The following is a 27,969-nucleotide window of genomic DNA, read 5'->3' as shown; positions in this document are numbered from 1 at the left end:
TACAATCTAATAGTAGATTGTGCTTTTTAGTAGTATATGATCTAGAACTAACTTTAATTAAGTCACAGATGTTGCCTTCTGTTCTCAAAGTTTCAGTGTATGATTTACCTTGACTTGAGCATGCTTCAGGTATATTAGCAACCAATAATTTCTCAGTTTAAATAACAGCATAATAAAAATAATTTTAGTTAATGGAAAGCAATAGTTTGAAGAACAATTAAGTTTATCTGCAATTGATTTGAAGAAAAATAGTTGCAGTGCAATTTACTTTTATTCGTAATATCCTCCTTCAAACCATTCTGTGTAGTTTAGCAACTACAGTTATATATTATATATATATATTAACTATATAATTTAATTCTAGCTGAGCCTCTGCACTATTAGAGATAATGCTATGTTGATGATTAGAGATAATACCATATTTGTAAGCCCATATTTTCTTGGGTTTATAATTTAGCTAAAAAGTTTGTTTGAAATTTAGCTCATCCAGTAGTGCGCTTATAAGAGAACGTAAATTAAAAAAAATGTTTTTCTTAAGATTGTTTATTTGGTTGTTTAATATCAAAATTAACAAAGGTTTATATACCGTTTATACTCACTGTTTCCTGATAGGAAAGATAATAACAATACATGTCTGAGTTAGAAGAGAGAGTGGTCCTGCTCCTGGTTCTGCTACGGAGCAGTTAACAAATGCAATAGAAACTAAGCAGCAAAACTGTAGGGCAGAGCAGCAAGGGCTTGACAGTTGTTTATTTTCTAAGCTGTCCTGTTATTGGAAAGGTCTCCATTGCTCCTGCTCCCATAGAAATCAAGCCCTAGATGCCTATCTTCTGTGTCCTGGTTAAATTAAAGAGAAAAGTGGAAAATTGGCGGAAGGACATAAGAGAACTCCTGTTAATGACCTTAATTGCAAAACTGTTATCAGGAATCACAAAGCAGTCTTCTCAAGGGAGAACAATAAACATCTGAAACAACTCAATAATGCTGCTGTTTTGTACAGTCTACACAAAGTCCAGTCAGTTCCATTACATGAGGTGGAGAGAGCACAAGATGACTGTGCCTACAGACACTGGCAGGCCCCTTTGCTATTCCTGAGTTCCCCTGCCCAAAGTTTGGAGGCTCCTCCTTCCTTGTGCCCTTGCAGGTGTAACACCACATAGTAGGCAGGAAGGAGGTGAGTGTGTAGGGAGACTGGAAGCTGTACCCATGAAGAGACAAGCCCCTTTGCATGTTGGGGAGCTCCAGGAAGCATTGTGCCTCTCTGAGTCACAATTCTTCCCCAGATTCCCACTTCAGCACCACCCTTTGCTCAGAGTTGTCCCTGTTAGGCACTATTGGTTCCTACATTTTATTGACCCTTTTGTGGACCCACTTATCCCTCTAGCCCCAAAGGATAATGAAGAATATTATTGTCACTGAGGCTGTTGAGATACAAAATATCATTTTAATAATAACTTTGTGGAGAATAAATATGTGGAATAGCTCATCTGGCTGGAGCTGATGAATTGTTGATTGAAAATGAAGAATTGTGAAATGTCCCTGTTTCATTAACATTGCTGCTGGAGGGACTCTCTAACATTTGGCCAGTTAATTACAGTGCAGCAATAAAAGTTTGCTTGTGTGTTCAAGTGGAATACCTGATAAGATACGTATATATTGGGGCAGATTGTGAAGAGTTCCTGAATGGAAGCAATGACTTGAGGAACCCTCTTCTGATGTTGTTTTTCTCATTGTTTAGCATCTCTGTGTTCAGGAATACTGTACAAGTTCCTATTAGACTCAACAAGTACCACTCCCATCCTGCTCCTAACACAGTACACAAACTTAATCCAAAATAGGGAGTAGTATTATTATTTATTATTCATTTAAATAACAAATATAAACTTCCAGCCAGTTTGAGTACATTTATGTGTTTGCCTGTCCCTAGGGTTGCTCCTGGCAGCACCTCTGTCTGTGCCCGTTGTTCCTTCTACCTCAGAGTGATATTCAAACTATTTTATATCATGGATTAAAGCAGATAGGACCCACTTGTTCTGACTGCTAGAATGAGTCAGGGGAATAGCAGCTCTGCATTATGCAAGGTCCCATAACCTGGCATATCTTGCTTATATATTGTGACTTTTGTAGTCACTGCCACTTTAAGAGATTTGTAGAGGCTGACCACAATAGAGGCAAAGGCTGGAAACTTTCTACCTGTGGAGAAGAGAAGAAGTTAGGATGCCTTCAGGGATTCTGGGAAGAGCACTCAGAGAAGTTACACCCAGCTTATTTTTAGAGATGCAGCATATGTACAAATGTTCTGGACCCACTCCTAACCTGGAATGCCCCCTTTAGGGTGTTACAAGTGCTTGAAGGTACTTAACATACCCCCATTCTTTTTACATTGTGCACAAACTGAACAAGCAGCAGGATTGTGGCTTTCTCTTGTGCACATATACATAGGTCTTCCCCTACCACACCCATTTGCACACCTATGGAGCAGCAACCAAAATGCAGTGGGACATACTCAATTTCTGATGTGCACAAATCTTTTTATTTGTCATCAGTTAATTTGTTTATTTCGTAGGTTATTGATTTGAGTGTTTACAGACAGCATTACAGATATGTGGGCACTATGAATCTGTGTGAGACTTAAAATTTTCCTGCCCGATTCTTTTTATGCTGAGCATGTGTGTGCATGTGCGTGTGTGAATGTATATAGGCATTGTGGCTAGTTAAGAGGTTTGAATATTTTAAAAGGCAGCCTGAATTCTGCTTTCACAAATCTGTCTTCAAGCACAGATTCTTACTCCTTGACTTCATCAGAGACCTGCAGGACGTATTCTAACGTTGTGTGTCAGGGCCTTGTGCTATTATTTTGTATTGGAAGGGAGGTATTTCTGTAATTTGGAGGCAGTGAAACCAGAGCAAGAGTTCATTTTTCATACATTTTAATGTAATAGTTTCCATTTAAAAATAATACTGCAAGTAAATGTGGGTCAGCAAATCATATCCATGTACCATTTGTAGGTATGTATTTTTAAAAGTGGAATTTTAATAGAAACTTTCTTTATAAGACAGTGGTACAGCACAAGACTTTTAAAAATATATACCGAGACAAATGTTGTGCATGAAATCCTTTCTACCAGTTTAGGGCACTTGGACACCTAAGAACATGGCTGTAACCATAGACTATGTTGACATCCAAGTGGTAGTAAAGGGACCTGGAAATAATTGCAGCTGTGGAAATGAAGATGAGTCTGAAAATTTAATCCACAGTAAAGGGCATCTGAGAGGAATATCTGTGGGATTTCTCCTCCTTTATGAAGGTAGATTGTGAGGCCCAAACACATCAATAGCATCTCTCCAGTGTAAGAATGGTAGATATGTTTTCTCACTAATGTTGTAGAATACCTTCTTTATTTTTTTGCCAGTAATACACCTAAGCTTTAGAGAGGTGATTTGTTGAATACAAAATGGTCTTGATATCTAGATTTCTCATGGTGGTGTGTCCCTGAAGATGGATCGATGTAAACAATAGTAAGAGTGATGATTTCCCACGGGCAAAAGGGCTGAGCTTTAGGGCATTTTCAAAGCAGATAAACTCCGGTTCATCTGTGCTGCTCAATTTGTCCATATGGTGGGTACCTTTTATATGTAATCCATTCAGGAAACACATGCTTACATATGATTTGTTTATTTGACTTCATTTTATTCTGGGTTAAAATTCTATGAATAAACCAATTTAAATTAAGCAGGTTGAATTATATATTGTTTGTTGCTTGGCTTACTTATTATTTTCCCAAAACTGGTCTTTTAAGACCCAAAGACTATAAGAGTATGGCTCTTTTCAAACCCATCATATCAGAGTATCTGATTAAAGGGCTTGACACTTAGCACTGGCATCTGAACAGAGACATTTGTTGATACCACTGTCTTTTTCCTTGACCTCAGCCCTCATTTTCCTAAAATGCATTGTTAGTGTTATTTTTGTGTTCAGAGATTTTATCCATTTGATTGTGATTAAATTACCATTTTTTTGGCCTTTTTTTCTTTCCTCACATCTCCATGCCCCACATACAGCTTTCAAAAAGGAGGGTGACATGGAGAGGTTATGTTCTGCTCACCAGTCCTCTTCTTCCATTGCTTCTTCATCTCACTGGTCACCATCTTTGCTGTGCCCCAGCAGCCGCTCCTGCTGTCAGTGTCTACTGAGGATTCTGATCATGCTCTACCTCTTCATCTTTGTTTGTTCATATGTTGTGTTTCTTTCCATCAATTCAGCGGCCAAGTCCTTGGAAAATGTAAACTCACAGAGTCACTGGCATGAGTCTGAGCCTTTCCAATCCATTCCTTCCTTTGTGCTGTGTAAGTTGAGAGAAACCATCAGTTGAGATGGCCCCCCCATCTCACAGTCCGACAAAAGACCTTTGCGATCTGGCCTAGACTAACCATTATTTTTGTTGTTGTTTAAAATACTATGGTTTGGGTGGGTTTGCATTTGATTGTTTTGTTCCTTAGTTAAATCAGCACCATTTTACTATAGTAAATCGCTATTAATATTTCTGGAAAAGAGTAGGTCATCTGTGTGGCAGCTTAATGCTCCAAGGAAGTCATTCCTGAAATCTGTCTTCAAGGCCGGGTAAAATCCAATTCCATTGCGCAAAATGTCTGTGTTGAAGAATAGAATGGAAAAACTTGTGTGATGAGCCTGACATAAGAAAAAAAGAATTATTTCATGTGAATTAGGGTGAATTAGAATTTCTGGTGACATGGATGGAATGATCAGTCTTGAGGTCTTTGCATATACCCTGTATAGCTCCTCTCTTTAAAGCTGTACAAATCAACTTGAACAGCATAGGGCAGGATGGAACAGCATCCGGGCAATAACCCACCAAATTAATTATTTGTTATGTTTATGAATGTCACTAAAGCACCTGCCTTGGCTTCAGTTGTTAGAGATGTTTTGAACTCCTGGACCTAGGCTACAAGGGTGTATGGGGGAAATGAGGTTTTTACATTACAAAACCTAGTTTCCCCCATACTTATTTCGCCCTACTGTTACTCACACCTTCTTGTCAACTGTTTGAAATGGGCCATTCTCATTACCACTACAAACGTGATTTTTTCCTCCCTAAATAGGTTACCTTGCATAATGACTTAGCCACTCCCAGTCTCATTATGCAAGGTAACCTATTTCCCCTTGTTTTTTCCTACCCCCCCCCCACCAGACGTTCTTGTTAAACCCTGGATTTGTGCTGGAAATGGCCCACCTTGATTATCATACGCATTGTAAGGAGAGTGGTCACTTTAGATAAGCTATTACCAGCAGGAGAGTGGGTTTGTGTGGGGGGGGGGATGAGAAAACCTGGCTTTGTGCTGGAAATGGCCCAACTTGATTATCATACACATTGTAAGGAGAGTGATCACTTTAGAAAAGCTATTACCAGCAGGAGAGTGGGGTGGGAGGAGGTATTTTTTCATGCTTTGTGTGTATATAAAAAGATCTTCTACACTTTCCACAGTATGCATCCGATGAAGTGAGCTGTAGCTCACGAAAGCTTATGCTCAAATAAATTGGTTAATCTCTAAGGTGCCACAAGTACTCATTTTCTTTTTGCGAATACAGACTAACACGGCTGTTGCTCTGAAACCTGTAGTGTGTAGGGATATAGTATTAACAATCTCAATAAATCTGTACTACTTCGGTCCATTCCTCCTTTCGCCCCAGCAACACAAAACACACAAGCTCCCTAACTCCTTCTCCCCTCACAAAAAAACTTCTCACCGTGCTTATATAAGACAGCAGATATTTTCTTTAAGAAATGGCATAATGCTATTAAACAGCCATCTGCTGTATGCAAAATAATTTCATAATGATAGCCTGCTATAACTGATCTGATTGCCAACATAGGGATTTAAACTAATACATTTTGTGTTGTGAGCAATGATTCTTAAAAACATGGTTAATCATCATGGTAGTATATCAGATTGGTAGTTAGTCTCCAGTCCTGAGCTTTGTGTAAAGTATTGTAAGTCTGTGGAGAACACATGCTGGTTCTACAGAGTTGTGTATTCAAGAGTTCCTGGGGTTTATGTCTTGCATAATTCAAGATACATACATTGATTACCCTTAAGGACTTTCCAGAATTACAGCAGACAAAATAGCTAAGTGTCTGCAATTATCTCAGTATCTGTAGTATTCATTTGTACTTTCTAAATCAGTAGTTCTCAAACTTTTGTACCGGTGACCCCTTTCACATAGCAAACCTCTGAGTGCGACCCTCCTTTTAAATTAAAAACACTTTATTATATATTTAACACAATTATAAATGCTGGATGCAAAGCGGGGTTTGGGGTGGAGGCTGACAGCTTGTGACCCCCCATGTAATAACGTCTTGACCCCCTCAGGGGTCCCAACCCCCAGTTTGAGAATCCCTATTCTATACTTACTGTAGGAAATACCTGGAATACTACAGTTACTGGGGTAAAGTCAAGATATCTAAAGCATTTTCTAAGACAGTTGCAGGTCTTTAAGGGTGACCATTGTGATGGGTTCGGACACAGAGACCCCTTGGGACTGTCACCTGAAGTGATGAAATTACCTCTGAGCCCATTTCCCCTGCCAGCTTGGGACTCCAGAACCCTGCCTTGTTGAGCCAGACATGCTATCCTGCTGCAACACAGACCCAGGTCTGGTCCACAACCCCAAAGCTGCAGATTTTAACTAAAAACTGCTCAGCAGGTAACCTGCCTCCAGCACCTAGCTCCCAATGAGATCCAAAACCAAATAAGTCAATTTTACTCTGTATAAAGCTTATACAGGGTAAACTGATAAATTGTCCACCCTCTGATAGAGAGATATGCACAGCTGTTTTCTCCCCCCCGGTATTAAACACTTACTCTGGGTTTTCTAATGAACAAAAGTGATTTTATTAGGTATAAAAAGTAGGATTTAAGTGGTTTCAAGTAATAACAGACAGAACAAAGTAAGTCACAAGCAAAATAAAGCAAAAACACACAAGTCCAAGCCTAATACATTAAGAAACTGAATCAGGTAAAATCTCACCCTCAGAGATGTTCCAATAAGCTTGTTTCACAAACTAGACTCCTTCCTAGTCCAGGCCCAATCCTTTCCCCTGGTACAGTCCTTGTTAGTTCCTGCAGACATCTTAGCTGGAAACTAGGGGTTTTCTTATGATTGGCAGCCCCACCCCTCCTTCTAAATGGAAAAGCACCAGGTTTAAGATGGATTCCAGTGTCAAATGACATGTTCACATGTCCTGTGAGACCCCAGCCTCCAGTCTTCCAGGGCTGGCCCGCACATTCACCGGAAGGTTTGCAAGTAAACAGTCCATTTACAACCAACTGTCCTAGTCAATGGAAGCCATCAAGCTTTCAAACCACCATTAATGGCCGACACTTTGCATAATTACAATAGGACCTCAGAGTTATACTTCATGTTCCTAATTTCAGATAAAAGAATGATACATTCATACAAATAGGATGAACACACTCAGTAGATTATAAACTTTGTAATGATACCTTACAAGAGACCTTTTGTATAAAGCATATTCCAGTTACATTAAATTCACACTCATAAGCATATTTCCGCAAAACATTATGCAGTGCAACATCACAACCATTATACTACATAATCTTCCCTTCTGAAATGTGGCATAAAAAAAGTATGGACATAAAAGAGTATAATGTGGTGGTGATTAGGCTAGTGTTCAGTTTACAGTATATGTCGTATATGGTCATTTCCCAGCATCTAATCTTGAATTAAAATAAGGGCAAATGGAAGCACACGTGTTCCAGTTCAGTGAGTTTCTGCTCTGAACCTTCAGTCTGCACCAGTGAATTCATTTTTATAAATTTAAGGACCTGAGTTCACCTCTGCATTTGTACAGTTGTTTTGCAAATGTAACTCCATTTAAGTTATAGTAGTGTCAAACTGAAGTACTACAGCAGTGAATCAGGCTCTTTCCTTTGTATGGTAGATCATGTCATTGTTGACGTTTGGGTTGGTGTGGCATATCAGTCATGCTTCAAAATATCTTTTTCTTTTCTTTCAAAACAGTGACAAAAAGGCAGCACTATAAGCAATATGAATTCATACATTTCTACTTGATTGATTTTAAGGTCTATAGTATGGATCATAAGGTTAAGATTAGCTAATATGAAGTGTAAAATGAACTGTGTCTCAGCATGTAAATTAAAACTACCCGTTTTAGTCCCCATCACTCCCCACAGGAATTGCCACGATACATAGCTTTGTTTATTGACACAGATACAGTCTATCGGAAATTAACCTAAAATTTTCATCTAAGGTTTGAATCAGACATTAAAGAAGACATTGCAGGCCCTACCCCTTTGGTGTGCTTTCTGTTCCATACTTTTAGAGCAGACAGACTTAGCGGAGAAAACCATTCAATCCCAATCCTTCCGTATGTCCCATATCATTATTGTGCCAGCATCATGAACTGGAGATTAAAGGAGGGGACTGGAAATCAAGAGACCTTGATTTATTCCTGATATTGATTCACTCTGTGACCTTGGACAAACCATTTAAACTCTCTGTGCTTCCATTTCCTATCCTTTAAAATGGCAATAGTAACACATACCCATAATTGTTAAACAATTGAGGTTCTCTGAGTAAAGATGCTATATAAATGCAAAGTGTTCTTGTCATTTGGTAGACAGCATTGTTTTATATAAACAAGGACTTATTTTGTGGATTGGTGTGATCAGTTCCTAATTCCATGCATTTTGTTGTGTTGTATGATTCCAAAATAAAAATAATATACAATTTTAAATATCATAATGTAATATAATTATAAAAAGTTTTTGCTGTTTACTCGTATAGGAAATTAAAAGATATTTTTAAAAATCCTCTTTTTCCTTTAAATATCAAGGAGACAGAAGGGAAGAGCAACAAGTTAAAACAATTTATCTTGTTTGGTCCTTTGAATCAATTCTGCAGACATTAATACATCACGTCTAGTCATTTCCATTACAGAAATGAGCAAATAATTCCTTCAGGATTCAGAGTTATTCCTGATTTCCTCCTCCTAACTCCATTTATTAAACTGGAGAACAGCACATCACAAATTGTTACTTTTTAAAAAGAATCTATGCATTACTTGATATGATTTACATAATGTACCACTGATTGCTTTTACTGATGTAATTTTCATATTTGCTTCTCATATCAGTTTGTATTATTCAACTACACTGTAGTTATAAAAAACATTAAACCACGTGGGGGGAAATAGTTGGCATTCTGATGGAATATGCTGATTTTAGAGACAAAGCTGTGATATTCTGTGTTCATCTTCGTCATATATTTTTTCCTGGTTTTACTTTTTGTTAAGCTCTCAATATGACTCCTGCCCTCAGATAACCCGCCAACAAGTGTACATGAAGGGTAAAAGTGGCCAATAGTGCCTCTTAGAGCCATGTTAGTGCACTTCTCAGAATCTCTCACTTACTATGTTTGTGGGACAAACAAGCTCAATCCTGTAGGTGCTCAAAAGAGGCAGTCCTGCCGAGTTAATATGATATTGTTATGCTCTGTTAGCAGTAAAGGCTACTCACAGACACAACAGTAGCTATTCTGAATTAACTGGAGGCTTTTATGGTATGAGAAAATCCTCTCCCCCATCTTATTTAGATGCAGAAAATACTGTGGTATCTAATCCTTTGATGCACCGTGGACCCTGTTGAAAAATTAAAAAGCATGATGACCTTGCACAAGTTGCAGGAATTTGCACCACAGGATTTGCAGGAACATAACAAAAGCTTGCAAGTTATCACAGGATCATATAAATTTCTGGGGCGAAATCATGGCCCCACTGAAGTCAATGGGAGTTTTACCATTGATTTCAGTGTGGCTATGATTTCACCCCAATAAATTGACAGTGATAATACAGTAGCAGGTAGGCTAGAACAGTGTACTCTGTTGTCTGGACCAGCCCATGCATACAGGTAAGGATAATAGTGTGGGTTTCTTTATAACCTACAGTTTCCATCTAATAGATAGGAAGGATGCTAGAGGAGTATGGTATGGTAAAACTTGTTAGGATCTCATCTACCGTTACATACAAGACCAGGGTAGATAGCATTATGAATGGTAGTGGGGTTGGAAAGAAAGAAAATGGAGAGGAAGGATTGACCTGTGGCTAAAGCATAGCTCTGGAAATTAAAAGTTCTGGCTTCTAGTCTTGGCTTTTCTTGCACCACACTTCAGTTTTCCCATCTGTAAAAATGGGGCAAACACCTCATTTCATGGGAATATTGGTTATTTTTATTACAGCATACATTTCATTGTTGTTTTTAAAGCATTTTGAGATATTTAAAAGGAAGGCATAATAGAAGCAAAGAGTATTATCATTTATTCTATTATAAAACTGAGACCAAAGATACAGTTCAGAGTGAATTTAGAGAGTCATAAGGTGGGAGTACAATTTATATAAAAAGTGTATACAAATCATATTAATGTCTCAGTTACCATAAGATGCTTTGACATTGTTAATGCATTTAAACATTATTTCTTGAGACAGTAAGCCAGGTCTGTGGTTAATATAACACATTAAGGAATCTCAGTAGAAACTTAGTGTTAACTCGCTATAGCTGCAATTCACCATTATACGTTTCTTTTTGAGACTATAGAGTGGTTGCCATTCAAAAAAAAAAGTTTCCACATAAGAGAGAGATTAACTTAACTGTGTGGTAACTGTTAGCAGATAGACTTTTCAAAAGTGACTACAGTAACGTGTACAAAGTGACATCATATTTGCTGAATTTGACAAAAAGTTTAACATAATAATATGATAGAGGTTAGAGATATGAGATCTGATATGAGATATGAGAGATAAAGATAGATATGAGAGATAAAGCATTCATTGTATTGGATCTTGTATGTCATTATTAAATGGAAAAATGATTAGCTGGCATAACTTTTTCAGATATATGTCTATTATGAAATGATGCATTGGGTTTTCATTAGACAAGCAATGAGACTTGTAGATTTTTATTTATTTATTTATTTATTTCCCCTGAAGGGTGATGGGGAAGGCTGAGAAGAATCAGCAATCTCAGAAACCAATCAATTCATAAGATGGTGAATCGGAGTGAATCGTTAGGAACAGCAGGTGCTAGAAAGGAGTATTATTCTTAAGATGACAGCTTAAGTGTTTAGAATGGGCATACAGTAAATCAAAACAACTTTTAGAATGTTTAAGGCTTCATGGTCTCTGTGTGTATATAATGTCTTCTGCAGTTTCCACGGTATGCATCTGATGAAGTGAGCTGTAGCTCACGAAAGCTCATGCTCAAATAAATTGGTTAGTCTCTAAGGTGCCACAAGTACTCCTTTTCTTTTTGCGAATACAGACTAACACGGCTGTTACTCTGAAACCTAAGGCTACAGTGTAAACTTTTAAAATCTTTTTTAAAATAAGTTCCAGAGTTTTAACTACAATATTTTTCACAATTTGTGGTAAAGGACACATTACTGATCAATTTAAGTTGTCACCAGAAAGGTTCTAGAAATAAGGAATTTAATACAAGATTCTTTTAGATCCTGATACAAATACCATTGAAGATAATGGAAGTCTTTCCATTAATTTCTTTGGGCTTTGGATGAGGTCCTTAGGCTCTGATCCAGACAAGCACTTACACACCTACTTACTTATGTGCTTAAGTGCTTTGCTGAATCAGGGCCTTCTTCTTTGAGGGATGGTCCCTATGTGGATTACAAACGTGGGTATGCATGGTCTTTGTACAATATTTTGCAAATATGTTTCTTATACAGCTGAGCAATAATTGATACTGAGTAGATGTTCACCTATCACATCTTTTTTCTTTCTTGTAAATAATTTGCAGAAATTAACCTTAAAAGCAGTATAAAACAGCCAGAGCAACTTAAAATTTGAACGGTTAGCCCCTGAAAATGCTTTGTAGCACTTGACTATTGATCTGTCTCTAGATCTGTGGGCAGTAATGCGTGCTGCACAACAGAATGACATCTGATGTGTTTTTCTATACCTATTCTTTTCAGTGAATGATACTAGAGTGTTTTCTCTCTTTTGCCTCCAATTTCATTTGTGTTTTCAAAATCGGTAATATTTTGTTCCAGCAAACTCTGCAGTGTACTGTACAAAAGTACTATTAACTGTACATTTTAACTGTTCAAATTGCTGGTTGTTGCGATCCAGTTTTTATTACAAATTAACCTAGACCACATCATTCCATCTATTTTTAAGCAGAACTCCCCACTGAGCTCAATGAAGAGTGTTCTGCTTTAAAATGGATAGCACAGAGTGTCCCAAGGTCTATTGTAAAGAGCACTGGGATAAGTCATTTTCAAAGTTTTATCTTCATAAGAATATTGGAGGCAAGTGAGTGTGATATACTGCCCCCGATTTTGTTCATAGGGCACAGACTGTTTGCTTGCTAATTTGATAATCTGAAATGGATCCCTCAGGTATTAATGTGAATTAACAAGCTGCCTCTGTATGGCACATAACTGATACGCAGCTATTTTCTATAAGACTAGAAAGTACATGACGATGACCTTTATTTTTGGCTTCATAATAATTACTGCTCTCAGAGGTACTTTACGTTAACAGGAGTATGCCAAGGAACAATAAAACCACAGGACACCCAGTTATGTGAAATCAGGGTAATAACAGTTCCAGCACAGTAATTATATAGTCAGTCATCTGGAGTATTAATAAAAAAATAAGTGTTATTAACCTGTGAGGGAGCATGTTTTAAGAGTTTTTTTGTTTTGTTTTTATTACTGTTGCAGCACAAAGCACATTGTCCACAATTTTAAACCATTGCATCAGCAGTGTTGTGCTCATCCAATTAGCAAGGGTTCTGCATGCATTTCTCATTAATCGGTTTGAACAGGTACCCCATTGTGGGTAAACTAGCAGTCTTCATTTTTACATGTCAACGGGTATTTTTTATGCTTAACTCTTCTTAGATTTTTCTCTCCATTCCTTTTTGTTGTGATTAGCATACTAAAATATTGATTATTTCTATAGAGTGACCTTAATATGTATTCACATTTCCTTAGTTTGATGCAAAAATAGTGTGTTCTTGCGTGGGGCTCTGTAGGCCTGATTTATTTCTGCATTACCTTGTTCCATTAGTACATAAATTTCATTAATCTGAAAGATTCCGGTGCGGTGCTCTCCAAGACCCTCTTTGCATAGCTTGTATACCAGTAGATTGTCAAACATGGAGTAGATGTAAAATACATCCCTGTAAAATGTGGCCAGAGTCTAATAAATCAACAAGAATTGATGCATGTACTGGGATTAATGTTTTTATAATGCTAAATGCTCTAATAATTTCAGCCAAAATTGTAACATATTCCCTTCATTCCGTTGTATTAGATATCCATTTTAGCTTGACTTCAAAATATTTTTGTTAGAAATGTCTTTGTAATCATCATATGCCTGCCCACGCGCTAAAATAAAGGTCACGTTTGTGTGAAATACTGGTACCACAATCCCTTAACTGACTATGCTTTATATTATATACTGTGTAGATTATATATTGAAGTCAGATCACAGGTCTGCAGTCAGCCGACACTCAGCCTTGGCTCGGTCTTAGTCTCTTTTTGAGTCTCTTGCCCTGAGTCTCCTACAGGAGCCCCCACTCTTGGGCAATTTCTCTGTTACTGATGAGAGTTCAACTTATTCCCATGGTCCTTCTTGAGTCCAATTACTTCTAGTCCCTGGCAGCACTCCCGGTCCCACCACAGATCACTGTCTGGGAGCAGCCCTCCGGGGCCCCTTGCCTATAGTGTCAGTCTGTCCCCACACAAGGTGTGGGGGATGGACAGAAAGGCTAGCCACTGCCTCAGGCTCCTTGTTACTGGACCTCACTAGCAGTCCTTAGTAGCCTCTCCTCCTGGGAAAACTTTCCCTTTCTCTGTGGTAGGTCTCAACTTTTTAAGCCATACCACTGATATATTATACGATTGATCTTTACAAAAAATAAAAGCCTATTACATATGTTAGGCATTGCACGATACAGTGAATATAATTTAAGCACTTTCAAGGTCAGTACACTTATATAACCTCACAGCACCTTATGATCAACACTCTGCATAACACCAAAGAGCTCATCCATTCCAGTTCTGTGCATAAAAGCATTCTTCTACTCCTTCAGCATATTGTACTGAGAGAATTTATAAAACTCCAACATGACTTAATATATCGTGGATTATACTTTTTCTGAAATCTTTACTGCACATTTCCCCAAAAATATACAGATATAAAATCATCAGTGTGCAGCAAATAGTATATTTCGATTAGAAAACAAAACAAAAGAATGAAGTTAAATTAAAGTTTGGTAGGGAGCATAAACTGAGTATGGTGATAGAGTGATGAAGAATTATATGGCAGAGGGGAATTTGTTAGCTGTCTTACTGCCTTATCTGTTCATTTACAGGTTTTTTACTATTTGTTTTTTGAAGTGTATTTGAATGTTAAAAAAAAATTGGAGGGTCATGGAGAGCACATGTTAGGTAGTCTCCACTAAAATGCAACCTTAACTTTTTAATGAAATTTTATTTCAGAATTTCTCTGACTTTTAATGAGTGCCAAAAGTTAAAATCAGGTTGATTCATAAGGTCTGCAAGAGTAAAACCATGCTCCAACCAATATCCACATCAGCTAGTTCTCTGCACTCTCACTGATAACTCATCTCGTCTTCTATGCCACTACATCTCCTTCTCCACATCTATCAAATCTCCTGCCTTCCCCAACTCTGAGGTGAAGCACAGCTCCATGACATGTTTCCTGTACCTCCCCCAAGTCTATATCCCTCCCAGTCTCCTATTTTCCCCTGCTTCCCAAACTGCCTCTGCCCACCCTGGATTCTGGTTATATTATAAACAATTTTAAACATTTATATGTATATACTCTGAACCAGTTCTTATATCTATTATTCCCTTCTTACACACGCAAGATTTGTGATATTTCAAAAATTACTATTGTCTGCTGTTTGTGTAGAATTCCATGAGCTGTGGAGATTTTTTTTTCTTATGTTTCAGTTTAATTACTAAACACTTCATGTTGCTTACATTTGTTCTTAGCTGTAGTTTTTTCATAATGTTTATTCCAGCTTTCAGATAAGTAAGGCATGAGAATCTGAGTTTTTTTCATACAGGAAGAAGCACTGCTGGAACAAATTTTGCTACTCTGAATTGTATTGCACTTTTGTCTTAGGAACATTTGATAGAGAGCCAGTAGATGCTGCATTTCAATAAGCTCACTGAATAGAAATAAATCTAACTTTTTTTTGTACGTGTACAATTGTATGTGTAAAAAGAAAAGGAGTACTTGTGGCACCTTAGAGACGAACACATTTATTTGAGCATAATCTTTCGTGAGCTACAGCTCACTTCATCAGATGCATACAGTGGAAAATATAGTGAGGAGATTTTATATACACAGAGAACATGAAACAGTGGGTGTTACCATACAGACTGTAACAAGAGTGCTCAGGAAAGATGACCTATTTACCAGCAGGAGAGCGGGGAGTATGTCCATTTATTCTTTTACGTAGAGACTGTCCAGTTTGGCCAATGTACATGGCAGAGGGGCATTGCTGACATATATCACATTGGTAGATGCGCAGGTGAACAAGCCTCTGATAGTGTGGCTGATGTGATTAGGCCCTATGATGGTGTCCCCTGAATAGATATGTGGACACAGTTGGCAACGGGCTTTGTTGCAAGGATAGGTTCCTGGGTTAGTGTTTTTGTTGTGTGGACACAAATCAGACGTCAAGAATTATAACGTTCAAAAACCAGTTGGAGAACACTTCTCTTTGGTCACTCGATTACGGACCTAAAAGTGGCAATTCTTCAACAAAAAAATTTCAAAAACAGACTCCAATGAGAGACTGCTGAATTGAAATTAATTTGCAAACTGGATACAATTAACTTAGGCTTGAATAAAGACTGGGAGTGGATGTGTCATTACACAAATTAAAACTATTTCCCCTCCTACTGTCCTTGTAAACTTCTGGAAATGGCCCACCTTGATTATCACTACAAAAGCACCCACCCCCACCCCCCCACTCTCCTGCTGGTCATAGCTCACCTTTTCTGAACACTCTTGTTACAGTCTGTAAGGTAACACCCACTGTTTCATGTTCTCTGTGTATATAAAATCTCCCACTATATTTTCCACTGAATGCATCCGATGAAGTGAGCTGTAGCTCACGAAAGCTTATGCTCTAATAAATTTGTTAGTCTCTAAGGTGCCACAAGTACTCCTTTTCTTTTTATGGATACAGACTAACACGGCTGCTACTCTGAAACCAATTATATTTGTGTGTAACCAACATATATAGTATAGCAATATAGTATAGAATTGTGAATTTCTTACAGTGAGTTTTATTTGCTGAAAAGTCTTTCCACAAGTGCGAAGAGCACTAGAAGGATTGATACTAGTACTGAAATACATAAAGCAGTTGTGCTGTTTGAGCCAACAATGTTTCCGTAATCTCGTTTGCTGGCCTGTGGAGCTTGCTGATTGGACATGCTTTGTGCTCAGAGGGCAGATCAGCTGATGCGTAGTTTTGCCAAATGTTCATACTAGAGCGGGACAGAGAAACTTCAACTGAATTATATTCCTTCAGAATGTGCAGTTCCATTGAAATCAAAATGCTTCACAAAATCATTTCAGTTTAAGCAGAATTTTATTTTGGAAAGTTGGGGAGGGGGAAATGTTTTGACATTTTTGGAACAAAATGTTTCAGTTTTTCATTTTGAAAAGTCTCTTTTTTAAACATTTTGTGTTTCTTCACAGAGAATTTTCACATTTTCTGGTTTATTTTTGTAACAGGATGGGCCACCTACCCTGGCCAGCGGTGGATCTGTGGCAATCTGCCTCAATTTTCCCTTCTGCTCAGGGCTTCTTAAATCACTAACTCCACTAGAGGCTCTCTTGTGACCAATAATTATCCCTCTTTGGGGGCTGAGTTTATTACCAAACAATTCAAACTGTCTTCAAAGTCTCAAAAGTTCATCTCTGGCATCTTCTGCCAGTCCCCAAGTTCCTCTTCTGTCCAACCCACTTTTTATCAAGGAGCCACTCCATCCCTTCCAGCTAGAGTCCTTCTCTGCTTTTCACAGCAGGAAATCCCTGGGCTTCCTACCTGGAGTCCTTTCTTCCCCAGGACAGAGTTCATCACTCTCCCAGTGCTGTCTATTCTCCCTCTTTGAGAGATCAGCAGGCAATCCCGCCCCATTCCTCCCCTGCCCCCAAGGCCCTCTAGCTTCTAAGCCCAAATCTTCCCTCCTGCTAACTGCAATTTCTGCCACAGCTTCATCTTCCTATTTCCAGTTCCTTCTCTGGCTCTTTATGGAAACCAGCTGTCTTCTATTAGGCCCCATTGTGATGCTGTTAATGAGGCAAAGGTGGGACATACCAGTTCCCTTTTAAAGGGCCCGGTCCACCCTGTGACACATTTCTCTGAAGAATGAAGCCAGTTTTCAAAATCTGAAAATCCTTTGTGAAACTGAGCTTCTGTCTTTTGCACAGCTCTAGATTGTGCTATTGAAGCCACAGACAGATGAGAATGAGTTAAGCATTGCCAAAGTGAATTATGCTAAGACATACCATTGACAGTGCTCCCCACTTGAAAAACCATCTCCTGAAGCCCCCTGTGATCACTTAGTAGTATATTATGATGCAGAGTATATTCAGATGTTCACCACTTAATTTGCATGACTTTGTATATACATGACCTTGTATCCAGCTGTGGGCATGTTTTGGTAAAATCAAATGTGATATTAATTAATTGTGAAACAAAGAATAATATCAACATACACAAAATTATCACTAAATTATTACCAACCAGCTGAGTATAAATTATGATCTGTCCTTGGGGTTTACTGTAAATTGCATCTGGGAAATACCATATATCATTAGATCTTGGCCTTATTTACAGTGATCCACCAATTATAGTCTATCCAACAACAGAAAACTATATTGTTTTCTATTGCCTAATTTAACAATTTGTAATTATTTACATTTCTTAATGTATTGTTAAATCTCTAGTTCAATTACTTTTACACTAGGCATGGCATACAAGATTTCTGATTCCAGGCATCATCTTCCTTCCCCTCTCAACTCACCATGTTATCCTCCCTCCTCGAGTCCTTCCCCTCACTCCCCTTTCTTCATCACATCAGGTTTAAACTTCTTGGTCCTTCAGTTTCTAGACCCTTCCTCATTCTACTGCTCTTGTCTCTTCTCTCATCACCCCACCATCATCTTTGCTCTGCTGATGATGCCAGCCTCAGTGCCCCATTTTTATGCTTCTCCCGCAGCTGCCTCCACACTTTCTTCTGCATCATTCAGTATACGTGGAGCACCCTGCCAGTGCTGGTCAGCAAAGCCAGGGTTCTCGCCCCATACAAATTCATCCATGCTACCTGCAAGAAATCAGGCAACTGAAACCTCTCTTTATTTTTAAAAATCTTCCGTATCCCACCATGCTACCCACTAGCCCTGCTAGCTGAGTGACCATTTAGTCTTACTGGGGCTTCCATCATTGATCAAAGAAAATACACACGTGCACACACATACACACAACCGTTTTAATACTGGTCTTTTATAAAGCATTTTTATTATTTTAATATTTGTTTATGATAGCATCAAAAGATCTGCTGTAACTCTGCTGTGCTAGATGTTTACAAACATAATAATAGACATACTCACTGTGCCACAGAGCTTACAGCTGAAGGACTCTTTGCTGCAGTTAGATCTGTGTTGAATCCATATAGATCCTACTGTAATCAATGCGACTCTGCAGAGGAAGATCTGGATATGGTATCAGGACTAAATTTCTCTTAAATAGTGGTTTGGGCTTATTTCAGGAGTGGTTGCAGACAATATAAAATTACTCAAGATAGTTCAGTCAAAGCTGGCTGTGAAGAGTTACAAATGGCTCTCACTAAACTGGGCAATAAAATGGCAGATACAATTTGGTGTTGATAAATGCAAAGTAATGCACTCTGAAAAATAATCCCAGCTATACATACAAAATAATGAGGTCTAAATTCGCTGTTACCACTCAAGAAAAAGATCTTGGAGTCCTCACCAACAGTTCTCTGAAAATATCAAGTCAGTGTGCAGTGGCAGTCAAAAAGCTAACAGAATGTTAGGAACCATTAGGAAAGAGAGAGAGAGTAAAACGGCAAATATAATGCCACTATATAAATCCATGGTATGCCCACACCTTGTATACTGTGTGCAGTTCTGGTTGCCCCATCTCAAAAAAGATGTATTAGAATTGAAAAACGTGCAGAAAATGGCAACAAACATGATTAGGGGTATAGAACAGCTTCCTTACAAGGAGAGATTAAAAAGAGTAGGACTGCTCAAGCTTCAAAAAGAGATGACGAAGGGGAGGATATGATGGAGGTCTATTAAATCATGAACGGTATGGAGCAAGTAAATAGGAAAGTTTATTTACCCCTTCACATAACACAAGAACTAGAGGTCAGATGATGAAATTAATAGGCAGCAGGTTTAAAACAAACAAAAGGAAGTGCTTCTTCACTCAGTGCAGTCAATCTGTGGAACACATTGCTGTGAGATGTCGTGAAGGCCAAAAGTAAAACTGGTTTCAAAAAAGAATTAAATAAGTTCATAGAGGATAGGTTCATCAATGGCTATTAACCAAGATGGTCAGGGACTCAACCCCATGCTCTGGGTGTCTGCAAACCTCCAACTGCCAGAAGCTGGGACTAAACAAGGGATGGATGATTCAGAATTGCCCTGTTCTGTTCATTCCTTCTGAAGCATCTGGCACTGGCCACTGTCAGAGACAGGATACTAGGCAAGATGGATAATTTGTCTGACCTAGTCTGGCTGTTCTTACGTTCTTAATTTCTCATGGTTCAATCTCTACTATTAAAGGCAGTGTGCCATTTAAGGAAGTGCTGGCACCCTGCCTTTTTGTGTTTGGCCAAAACAAAGGCTAAGTGGAGAAAAATTCATTGTAAACATAAAAAGAAAAGGAGTACTTGTGGCACCTTAGAGACTAACCAATTAGTCCTCCTTTTCTTTTTGCGAATACAGACTAACACGGTTGTTACTCTGGAACATTGTAAACATAGATTTCTGAGATCAGGTTGACACACTTACAAGCTCCAGATTCCAGATAGGTGAATCATTACAATATTGCTCATAATATGACAATTGGCTGCTTTTACACATCTATAGATCCTTCAGTGAGAGAAAGTGGATCAGAACCGAGGTCGAAAATGTATCATGTGCTTTATTTCCTTATGAATACAGAAATACACTAAGGCCAATATATTGTAAAGTGAGTAATTTAACACTTCTGGCTATGGTACTAGAAAAGAAAGTGGAATCATGGAATGAATGGCAGTCACACTGATCAGGGAAATATGTAAATGTCCTTGTCTTTGTTATTTAGTCTGACAGTCTTTTGTGCTGTCACTTTCCACTTTTGTTCCCATCTCATGTTTTGTTGTATTTTTGTCTGTTTATCCTTTCTTTAGCTCGTAAGCAGGAGATTATCAAGGTTACTGAGCAGCTGATTGAAGCTATCAACAATGGGGACTTTGAAGCTTACACGTAAGTTGACTCATTTTGCAAGAGACAAGATGAGATAAAAGTATAAAAATGTTCATGCTTGTAGGCCCTGAGGAAACAGAACCTGATTCACGGCTGTAATGCACAAGTCACACACTGGTATAACAGTAGATTTCAGTAGCGTTATATTACGATAAACATGGAATAACACCATAGTGAATCAGACCCATTATCGCTACATAACATATGCAGTGATCTCTTTCATCAGGCAGAGAGGAGAGAATGCTCATGATTTAAAATCTAAGAATCAAGATCAAAATATACTGGAAAGTTGTTTTGTCAGAAAGATTTCAGTATAAGCAGAGGTTCACAATCACCAGAATTCATCTGTTGCACTGTAATACATTAACGCCACTTGGGACTTTTGGCTCATTTACATGGAGAGCTAGTACATAGCAAGCCCGGGTGTGAATTTGCAAGACCCAAGCACTTACTTTGGCCTTCTCCTACCTCTCTCCGGCTGTGTGTTGCACTCTCTCGCTTCCCATTGTGTGTTGCACCACTCTTACTTCAGAAATTCTGTTCAGGACCCCAAAAAATTCTGCTTAAATAACTCATTTTAGGTATTCCGTTTTTCAATTAACCTTATAGCTAGTTCTGTTATTTTTTTACTCCAACCCATTAAAATGTATTTGGAACAAAAACGAATTATATTTTGTTTAAAGTTAAAGGTCTAGAGCTAAAGACACTATTTCAGCTCATGAAAAGCTAAAGGTTCTAGAATAGTTGAAATAGGGAAGTAATACGCCTATGAGACAGTGACAGATTACCAGTAATGTGCCTTTACCTGGTCTGAGCACTTTATATCCTTTGACTGTTACATAAACTGTTGTACAAAAATGTCAAATGGAACTTTGCTCAAAACTTTTCTGTTTTGCAGCATGGCAAAACTCAAGCCTTAGAAACATCTAACCAAAATTAAATTACCATTTAAACATTGGGAGCAACATTGGTTTCAGACTTAACAGATCGTGGGGGAGATTTTCAAAGGCACAAGTAACAGCTGAATATCTAAGTCCTATGACTTCCAGTAGGATTTAGATGCCCTAACTTCCATTTATGACTTTGAAAATTTATCTTCTGGTCAAACACTGAAAGAAAATTTTAGGTGAAATGCTGACCATTGAAATCCCACTGATTTCATTGGGACCAAGGTTTCATCCTTCATGCTTATATGTGTTGTGTTTCATTCCAGCATGATGCAGTTTATAATTTATGTTCCCTGTTGGAATGACGCATAGGAAAGCAAGGCAGACAGAAATGTTAATGCCCATGTTTATCGATGGATCACAGAATTTCACATACATCATATTTCTGCTTCGCAGGCTGATTTGCATGAGGTCATATGCCTTTGAGGTCAAGCATGCTCTGCAGTAGGGCAAACTGGATGGAGGATAAGGAACCTTTGTTCTGGGTTATCATGAAAGAAATAGAATGCCACCTCATTTAAATCTCAGAGTGGGAGGGCTGTTTTATTGTTTGTGTTAATTGTCAAAACAGTGGACATTAAAATGACAAATAGTAATTTTGTGGGAAAAGTCTCCAATTAGAAGTTTTCCATCATTCATGGAAAACAAGACCCATGGGAATAAATCAGCTTTATGAACTCAGCTCTACTTGCCATAAGAGAGGAAAATCTGGAAAGGAAAAAAAAAGGTTGGCAGGAATGGGTGGTTCTTCTTTGAGTAGTGTCCCCATGGGTGCTCTACTTCAGGTGCATGTGCACCCTATGCACCTTTGATCAGAGATTTTCATTAGCAGTGTCCATTCAGCCCACGCATGCACCGCTGATATCTTCATGCCCTTTATTGAGTATGGGCGAACCGCCCTCAGTTCCTTCTCAATTGCCTCAGCTTGAGATGGAGTTTAGCATCTTTGCATTGTGCATGCCTCACCTGTTCGCTGAGTTTGTTCTACTTAGTTTAGCTAGTTAAGTTGTTAGTAGCAGTATTTAGTTATTGGCTATTGAAACATCATTTTATTTCCTCTGGGGAAATCCTCCTTGTGAGGGGCATACCCAGTTCATCAGGGTTTAAACGTTGCCTCATGTAGAGAGGCTGTATCACTCAGCGATGGACACTCTAACTGTGTTTGCTCCCTGGAAGCGTCACACATTCCACAGAAGCGTAACTTCGTTTAGCCCTCAAATCCAAGGCTTGGAAGAACTGGGAAATCGAGCTGCAATTGTTAATGATGGATTGCTCTCTTCACTCCCCTTTGAAACTAGGTCAGGAGAACTCCGCTGTACATCAGTTCCTGGGGATCTCTTGTGCCCCTTCAACCTCAGAGCAACACTCTTCTAGAAAGGGAAAGCCTGAATCCTCCTCTGAATATCCTCAGAGGAGCTCTAATTTTCCTCTTAAGGAACCCACCTCAAAGAGACTTCACTTTTTGACAAGGTAAACGGCCTCAGAGACTTAATCCTCAAAGCTTGGTACCATTGAGACGAAGGGCTTCTCCAGTACCAGTGAAGCGGGAAAGTTCCACAGCTCTAAGAGTAAACATGGATCCTCTTCTCTCTATGCCAAAGCAATAAGGTTATGGAACTGGTATATAAAACATTGCATAAGAATTTCAGCAACGTATCTCTTGGGCAGGTAAAATGTCACAGCTGATGCTCTCAGCAGGTTTTTTCCCCCACGATTACAAATGGGAGTTGGATTCCCAGGTTCTTGTTGGCATACTTGAAACTTGGGGATTTCCAGAAGTGGAGCTCTCTGTCACAGCTTCGAACAAAAAGTTCCATCTGCTCTTTTCAAGGGGAGGTTTAGGTCCCATTGGGAGATGCCTTTCTCCTCACTTGGATGAAGAAGCTGTTTAATGGTGTTTTCCCCCGATGCCTCTGATTCTCAGAGTGGTGAAGAAAATTAGACAGGACAACACCAGAGTTATTCTAATAGCCCAAATGTGGTCAAGGCAGGCATGGTTTCCTTTAGCCTAGCTCTTTGTCCAGCAACAGATATTCTAATGATTCCTTAGCTTCTCTTCCAGAGTGCGAGTCAACTGCTTCATCCCAATCTGAGCATTCTCTGCCTCAAGGTGTAGCTCCTTGATAGTTTGCGGGGTTAGAATCTGTCTGTTCTGCAGAAGTACAGCAGATATTATTAAATAGTAAGACAGATTCTACAAGATATACCTTCAGAAGTGGAGAAGATTCAGTCACTAGTGTGAACTCCAGAATGCTGCCCTTGCATTGAATATTACTTGGTTCTCTCAAGATTCATTTGGCTGCCTTACTGGGTTTTCCACCACTATTGAGGGGATCTATCTGTTTGCTCACCCTACAACCATAAGGTTCATATGAAGAGTCTGGGCAATCTCTCTTCCCACTGATGGAAAGTCCCCACCCCAATTTGGGAGCTAAGTTTGGTTCCTAAAAGTCTCCTGAAATCTCCTTTTGAACTGATGGTAACTTGCTCCTTACTGTATTTGTTTATGAAAATAGTTTCCTTAGTGGCTATTACATCAACTGCAGAGTCAGAGAGACTGAAGCCTTAATAGCAGACCCTCCTTTTACGGTGTTCTATAAGGAAAAAGTTTCCTTATGACTACACTCCAGGTTTCTTCCTAAAGTGTCTTCTGAGTTTCATTGGAACCAAATCATTCACCTACAAGTTTTCTTTCCAAAAACCATAATTCCAACGTGGAAACTACCTTCCTCACTCAGTGTCAGGAGGGCATTAGCCTTCTATCTACACAGGACTAAATCATTTTCTAAATCTCCTAGACTATTCTTTTTGTTTGCAGACAGATAAAGGTTCTGCTTTTTCTACCCAAAGACCATCAAAATGGATTTCTGGGTGTATTATAGTTTGTTACAGTCCTGCCAGCATTCCAATCCCTGCTTGATGAGGTCACAATCTACATCTTTGGCTCTACTTAAAAATGTCCCAGTATTTGAGATCTGCAGAGTTGCTACATGGTCTTTGGTGTACATACCTTCTCCAGGTACTGCGCTTTACTTGATGCCTCTAGATCTGATGTGGCAGTTGGCAATGCAGTTCTTTCCTCTGTGCTGGACTCAATTCCAAAGCTCCCTCCTCTTTATGGGGATATTGCTCAGGAGTCACCTGAAGTGGAGCACCCACAGGGACACTACTCAAAGAAGAAAGAGAGATTACTCACCCTGAGCGGTAACTGTAGTTCTTTGAGATGTGTCCCCCTATGGATAAGGCTAAGATTTAGTCACGGGTATTTTTGGTAAAAGTCATAGACAGGTCACGGGCAATAAATAAAAATTCACGGCCCGTGACCTGTCCATGACTTTTACCAAAAATACTTCTGAGGCCCTGCTGCTCTGGGAGGACCTTGTGGTGGGGGGGCCTACTCCAGTGCTGGGGGGTTGACTACCCCCCGACCGCTGCTCCCAGGGACCAAGATCCAGGCGCCCCTAGGGCCGCTGCTGCTCAGGCAGTCTCCAGGGCACCCCCAGGACCTCTGTGTGGGCACTCTCTGGTGCCACTGTAGTCAGCTGCCTGGGACAGCCTGAGCAGTGGCCAGTGAGGCTGGCTGCGGAGCAGCCCCAAGGACCGCTGCTCGTGCGCTCCCTAGGGCCGTCCCCAGAACCACTGCTCAGGCGGTCTGCAGGACAAGCCACACCAGCTGCTGCTTGGGTGGTCCCCGGAGCCAGCTGCCTGGGGCCTCCTGAGCAGTGGCCAATGCGGCTGGCCCCGGGGACTGCCGGAGCAGCTGGTCCTGGGTCACTCCAGCAGTGGCCAGTGTGGCTAGTCATGGGGCACCTGAACATCTGGCCCTAGGGCCAGTTGCTCAGGCAGCTTGAAGTCAGCCGCACCAGCTGCTGCAGAAGTCACCAAATCCGTGACCTCTATGAAAGAATCGCAGCCTTACCTAGGTGTGCCCCACTACCCGCCCTCCTTCCTCTCCGCTTCAGAGTTTCCTTTTGAGACTCGGCAATGGAGAAGGAACTGAGGGCAGTTTGCCCACGCAGTCTGACATAACCTCGGTGCAGGGCACAAGTTATTAACAGTGCATGCGAGGGCCAACAGACACTGCCAATGAAAATCTCCCATGAAAGGCGCACACCGAAGTGGAGCACCCATAGGGACACACATCTTGAAGAACTACAGCTACTGCATACAGTGAGTAACCTCTCTTGTCTATTCTGGACCTTAATATTCGAGTTGATAGACTGCATTTCTTCAAGCTTTCTTTTCCACATGACTAGGTATAGCACTCATTTTACCATTCCTGCCCCTTCTGAAGTCTTTCCTCAGACATCGTCAGACATAGTCTCTCCTTTCCTGTTAAACTTTCTGCTCCATAGTTGCCTCTGATATAAAGATCCTCCAGTTTTCCCTCAACGCCATCATAATCATCACTTAGAGCAGGGGTTCTCAGGACACATTTTTCCTAAAATACTTAATTAGCTTTAGGAAAACCAAATAAATATGCACATATACATGTCCAAATCATTGTAATTTATTTATTGCTAGCTAGTAAGTCTGTTGTGAAAAGTGATATTTACAAACATACAAGTATCACTTTTCACAACAGACTTACTCAGCCCTGGCAAGCCTGGGGACAAATTAAGTCCTGGATGGAGGGTCACGGTAGGCAGTGGGGGTCAAGAGAAAGGGGGTAGGGGACTGGGGAAGGCAGTGGGGGGACTGGAACCTGAAGCCCTGCTGTCAGAGCCCGAAGCCTCACGGCTGGAGGATGGGACCCAGGGACGGAGCCTGAAGCCTGCCATTGGAGCCTGAGGCCTGCTGACGCGCAACCAGAGCTCAGGGCTGGAGCCCGAAGCCCAGTGTCCAGGGCTGAAGCCCAAAGCCTGAGCCCCACCGCCCCAGGGAAAGTGGGGAACTCAATGGCTGCCTGTTCCTACAGCATTGTGCCCCAGGTGACTCCAGAGAGGAGCAGGGCCTAATCCCTGCTGGTGGCCACAGCACCAGCACTAAGGGGGTGCATTCAGGAGCAACAGGGAGGAGAAGAGAGAGCTACTCCCGTGTGCCACCCCCCCCCAAAATCACAGCCCAGGAGGCTGTGGCCGCAAGAAAAGCCCCTGGTGGCTGCATGTGGCCGCATTTGAGAAACACTGACTTAGCCAGAATTCCCTCATATGGTGAATTGTATATATTAGGGATGGAAAATCCCAATCTGAGGATTCCTTTGGTTTCAAAGACATCAAGAAGAAAGCAGTCCTGTGCTGCATCTGAAACTGACTATACATTTGTCATAACTGTTTCATTTTCTCTTCCACAGAAAGATCTGTGATCCAGGCCTTACATGTTTTGAACCTGAAGCTTTGGGGAATCTAGTGGAAGGGATGGACTTTCACAGGTTCTACTTTGAAAATGGTGTGTTTTCCTATTTGATCACATTTAAAATACTTCCAAGTGTGCTTCTCAAATCCAGCTCTTTTTTGTAGCTGCAAATGATGTTTTTGAAATTTAATTTTGAGTTATGCAGTATGAAATATTTTTTCATGTTTTTGCTAAACTTGCTTAGAAACCATGGGGAACTTTTGATTGTGGAGGAACTGTCAAGTTCGTGTAATATCTTTTGGGGGACGGGGGTGTGGAGGGATGGCTGAAAGGTAGATAGGGTTGGAAGGCAAGTGATTCCCACTCTTTATTTTTCAGAGCTAGAGGGGCTGAACCACAGCATTGGGCACATTTGAAAAGTCTGCAGTGATGGACAAACTGATCACCATTAAAAAGTCAGCATTTCCTAACAGTTGATCATTATTCTTTCTTACTGTAAGTCTAAGGAAAAACTGTAGTCACTACGTTGATTCATACTAGCTGAAGCACTGGACTCATGACTTTTTTAATGGTGATCACAGCACATCAGTTGGTGGATTTAATACAACCATGTCAGCTTCAGAAAATAAAGGCTACACTGCTTACTTGTTCATACCATAGACTATCCGGTACTATAGATGACACAGTTTCAGAACAGATTTGAAACTTAAAGAGAGACTGATCGTGTTATAAATTAACTAATGAAACTGATTTTCTCATCCAGCAATTTCTGAGTGAGAAATATCAGGGCACAAGACTAGCTCCAGGGACTCCTAAATTATAATCTCAATTCTGAGGTAGACTCCCATTCTCTTTTGTGAACCCATCATTGACTTTCAATGCCTCAGTTTCCCCATCTGTATAGATATTAATAAAATGTAACATCTCACAAATGATGTGAGAACTAAAGAATATGATATGAATGGATAGTAAAATGAAAACTACTAAATGCAAAATGTTATTCTTCTACTAACTCAGATGGGAGATGTTGGATGGGCATCTAGAAGCGTAAGAGTTGGCATTGGTGATGGTTGTTTATTTAGTAAAATGTCCTGGGTAAG

General features: G+C 39.8%; 1 protein-coding gene across 17 annotated transcripts in view; it reads left to right on the top strand.

Annotated features, from left to right (window-relative positions):
• CAMK2D (calcium/calmodulin dependent protein kinase II delta) overlaps positions 1–27,969 on the top strand; it is a 271,589-nt gene that overhangs the window by 233,749 nt on the left and 9,871 nt on the right. For all 17 annotated transcript variants that reach the window (XM_073340953.2, XM_073340965.2, XM_073340950.2 and 14 more), the window contains 2 exons: positions 20,552–20,627; positions 26,868–26,962. In XM_073340953.2, the coding sequence (XP_073197054.1) occupies positions 20,552–20,627; positions 26,868–26,962 (171 nt within the window). The remainder of the gene's footprint in view (positions 1–20,551; positions 20,628–26,867; positions 26,963–27,969) is intronic.

The sequence above is a fragment of the Lepidochelys kempii genome, chromosome 4, assembly GCF_965140285.1.
Source record: "Lepidochelys kempii isolate rLepKem1 chromosome 4, rLepKem1.hap1, whole genome shotgun sequence".
NCBI lineage: Eukaryota > Metazoa > Chordata > Testudines > Cheloniidae > Lepidochelys > Lepidochelys kempii.
Note: the sequence above shows the minus strand (reverse complement) of the source record. Positions and strands in the feature narration are given on the sequence as shown.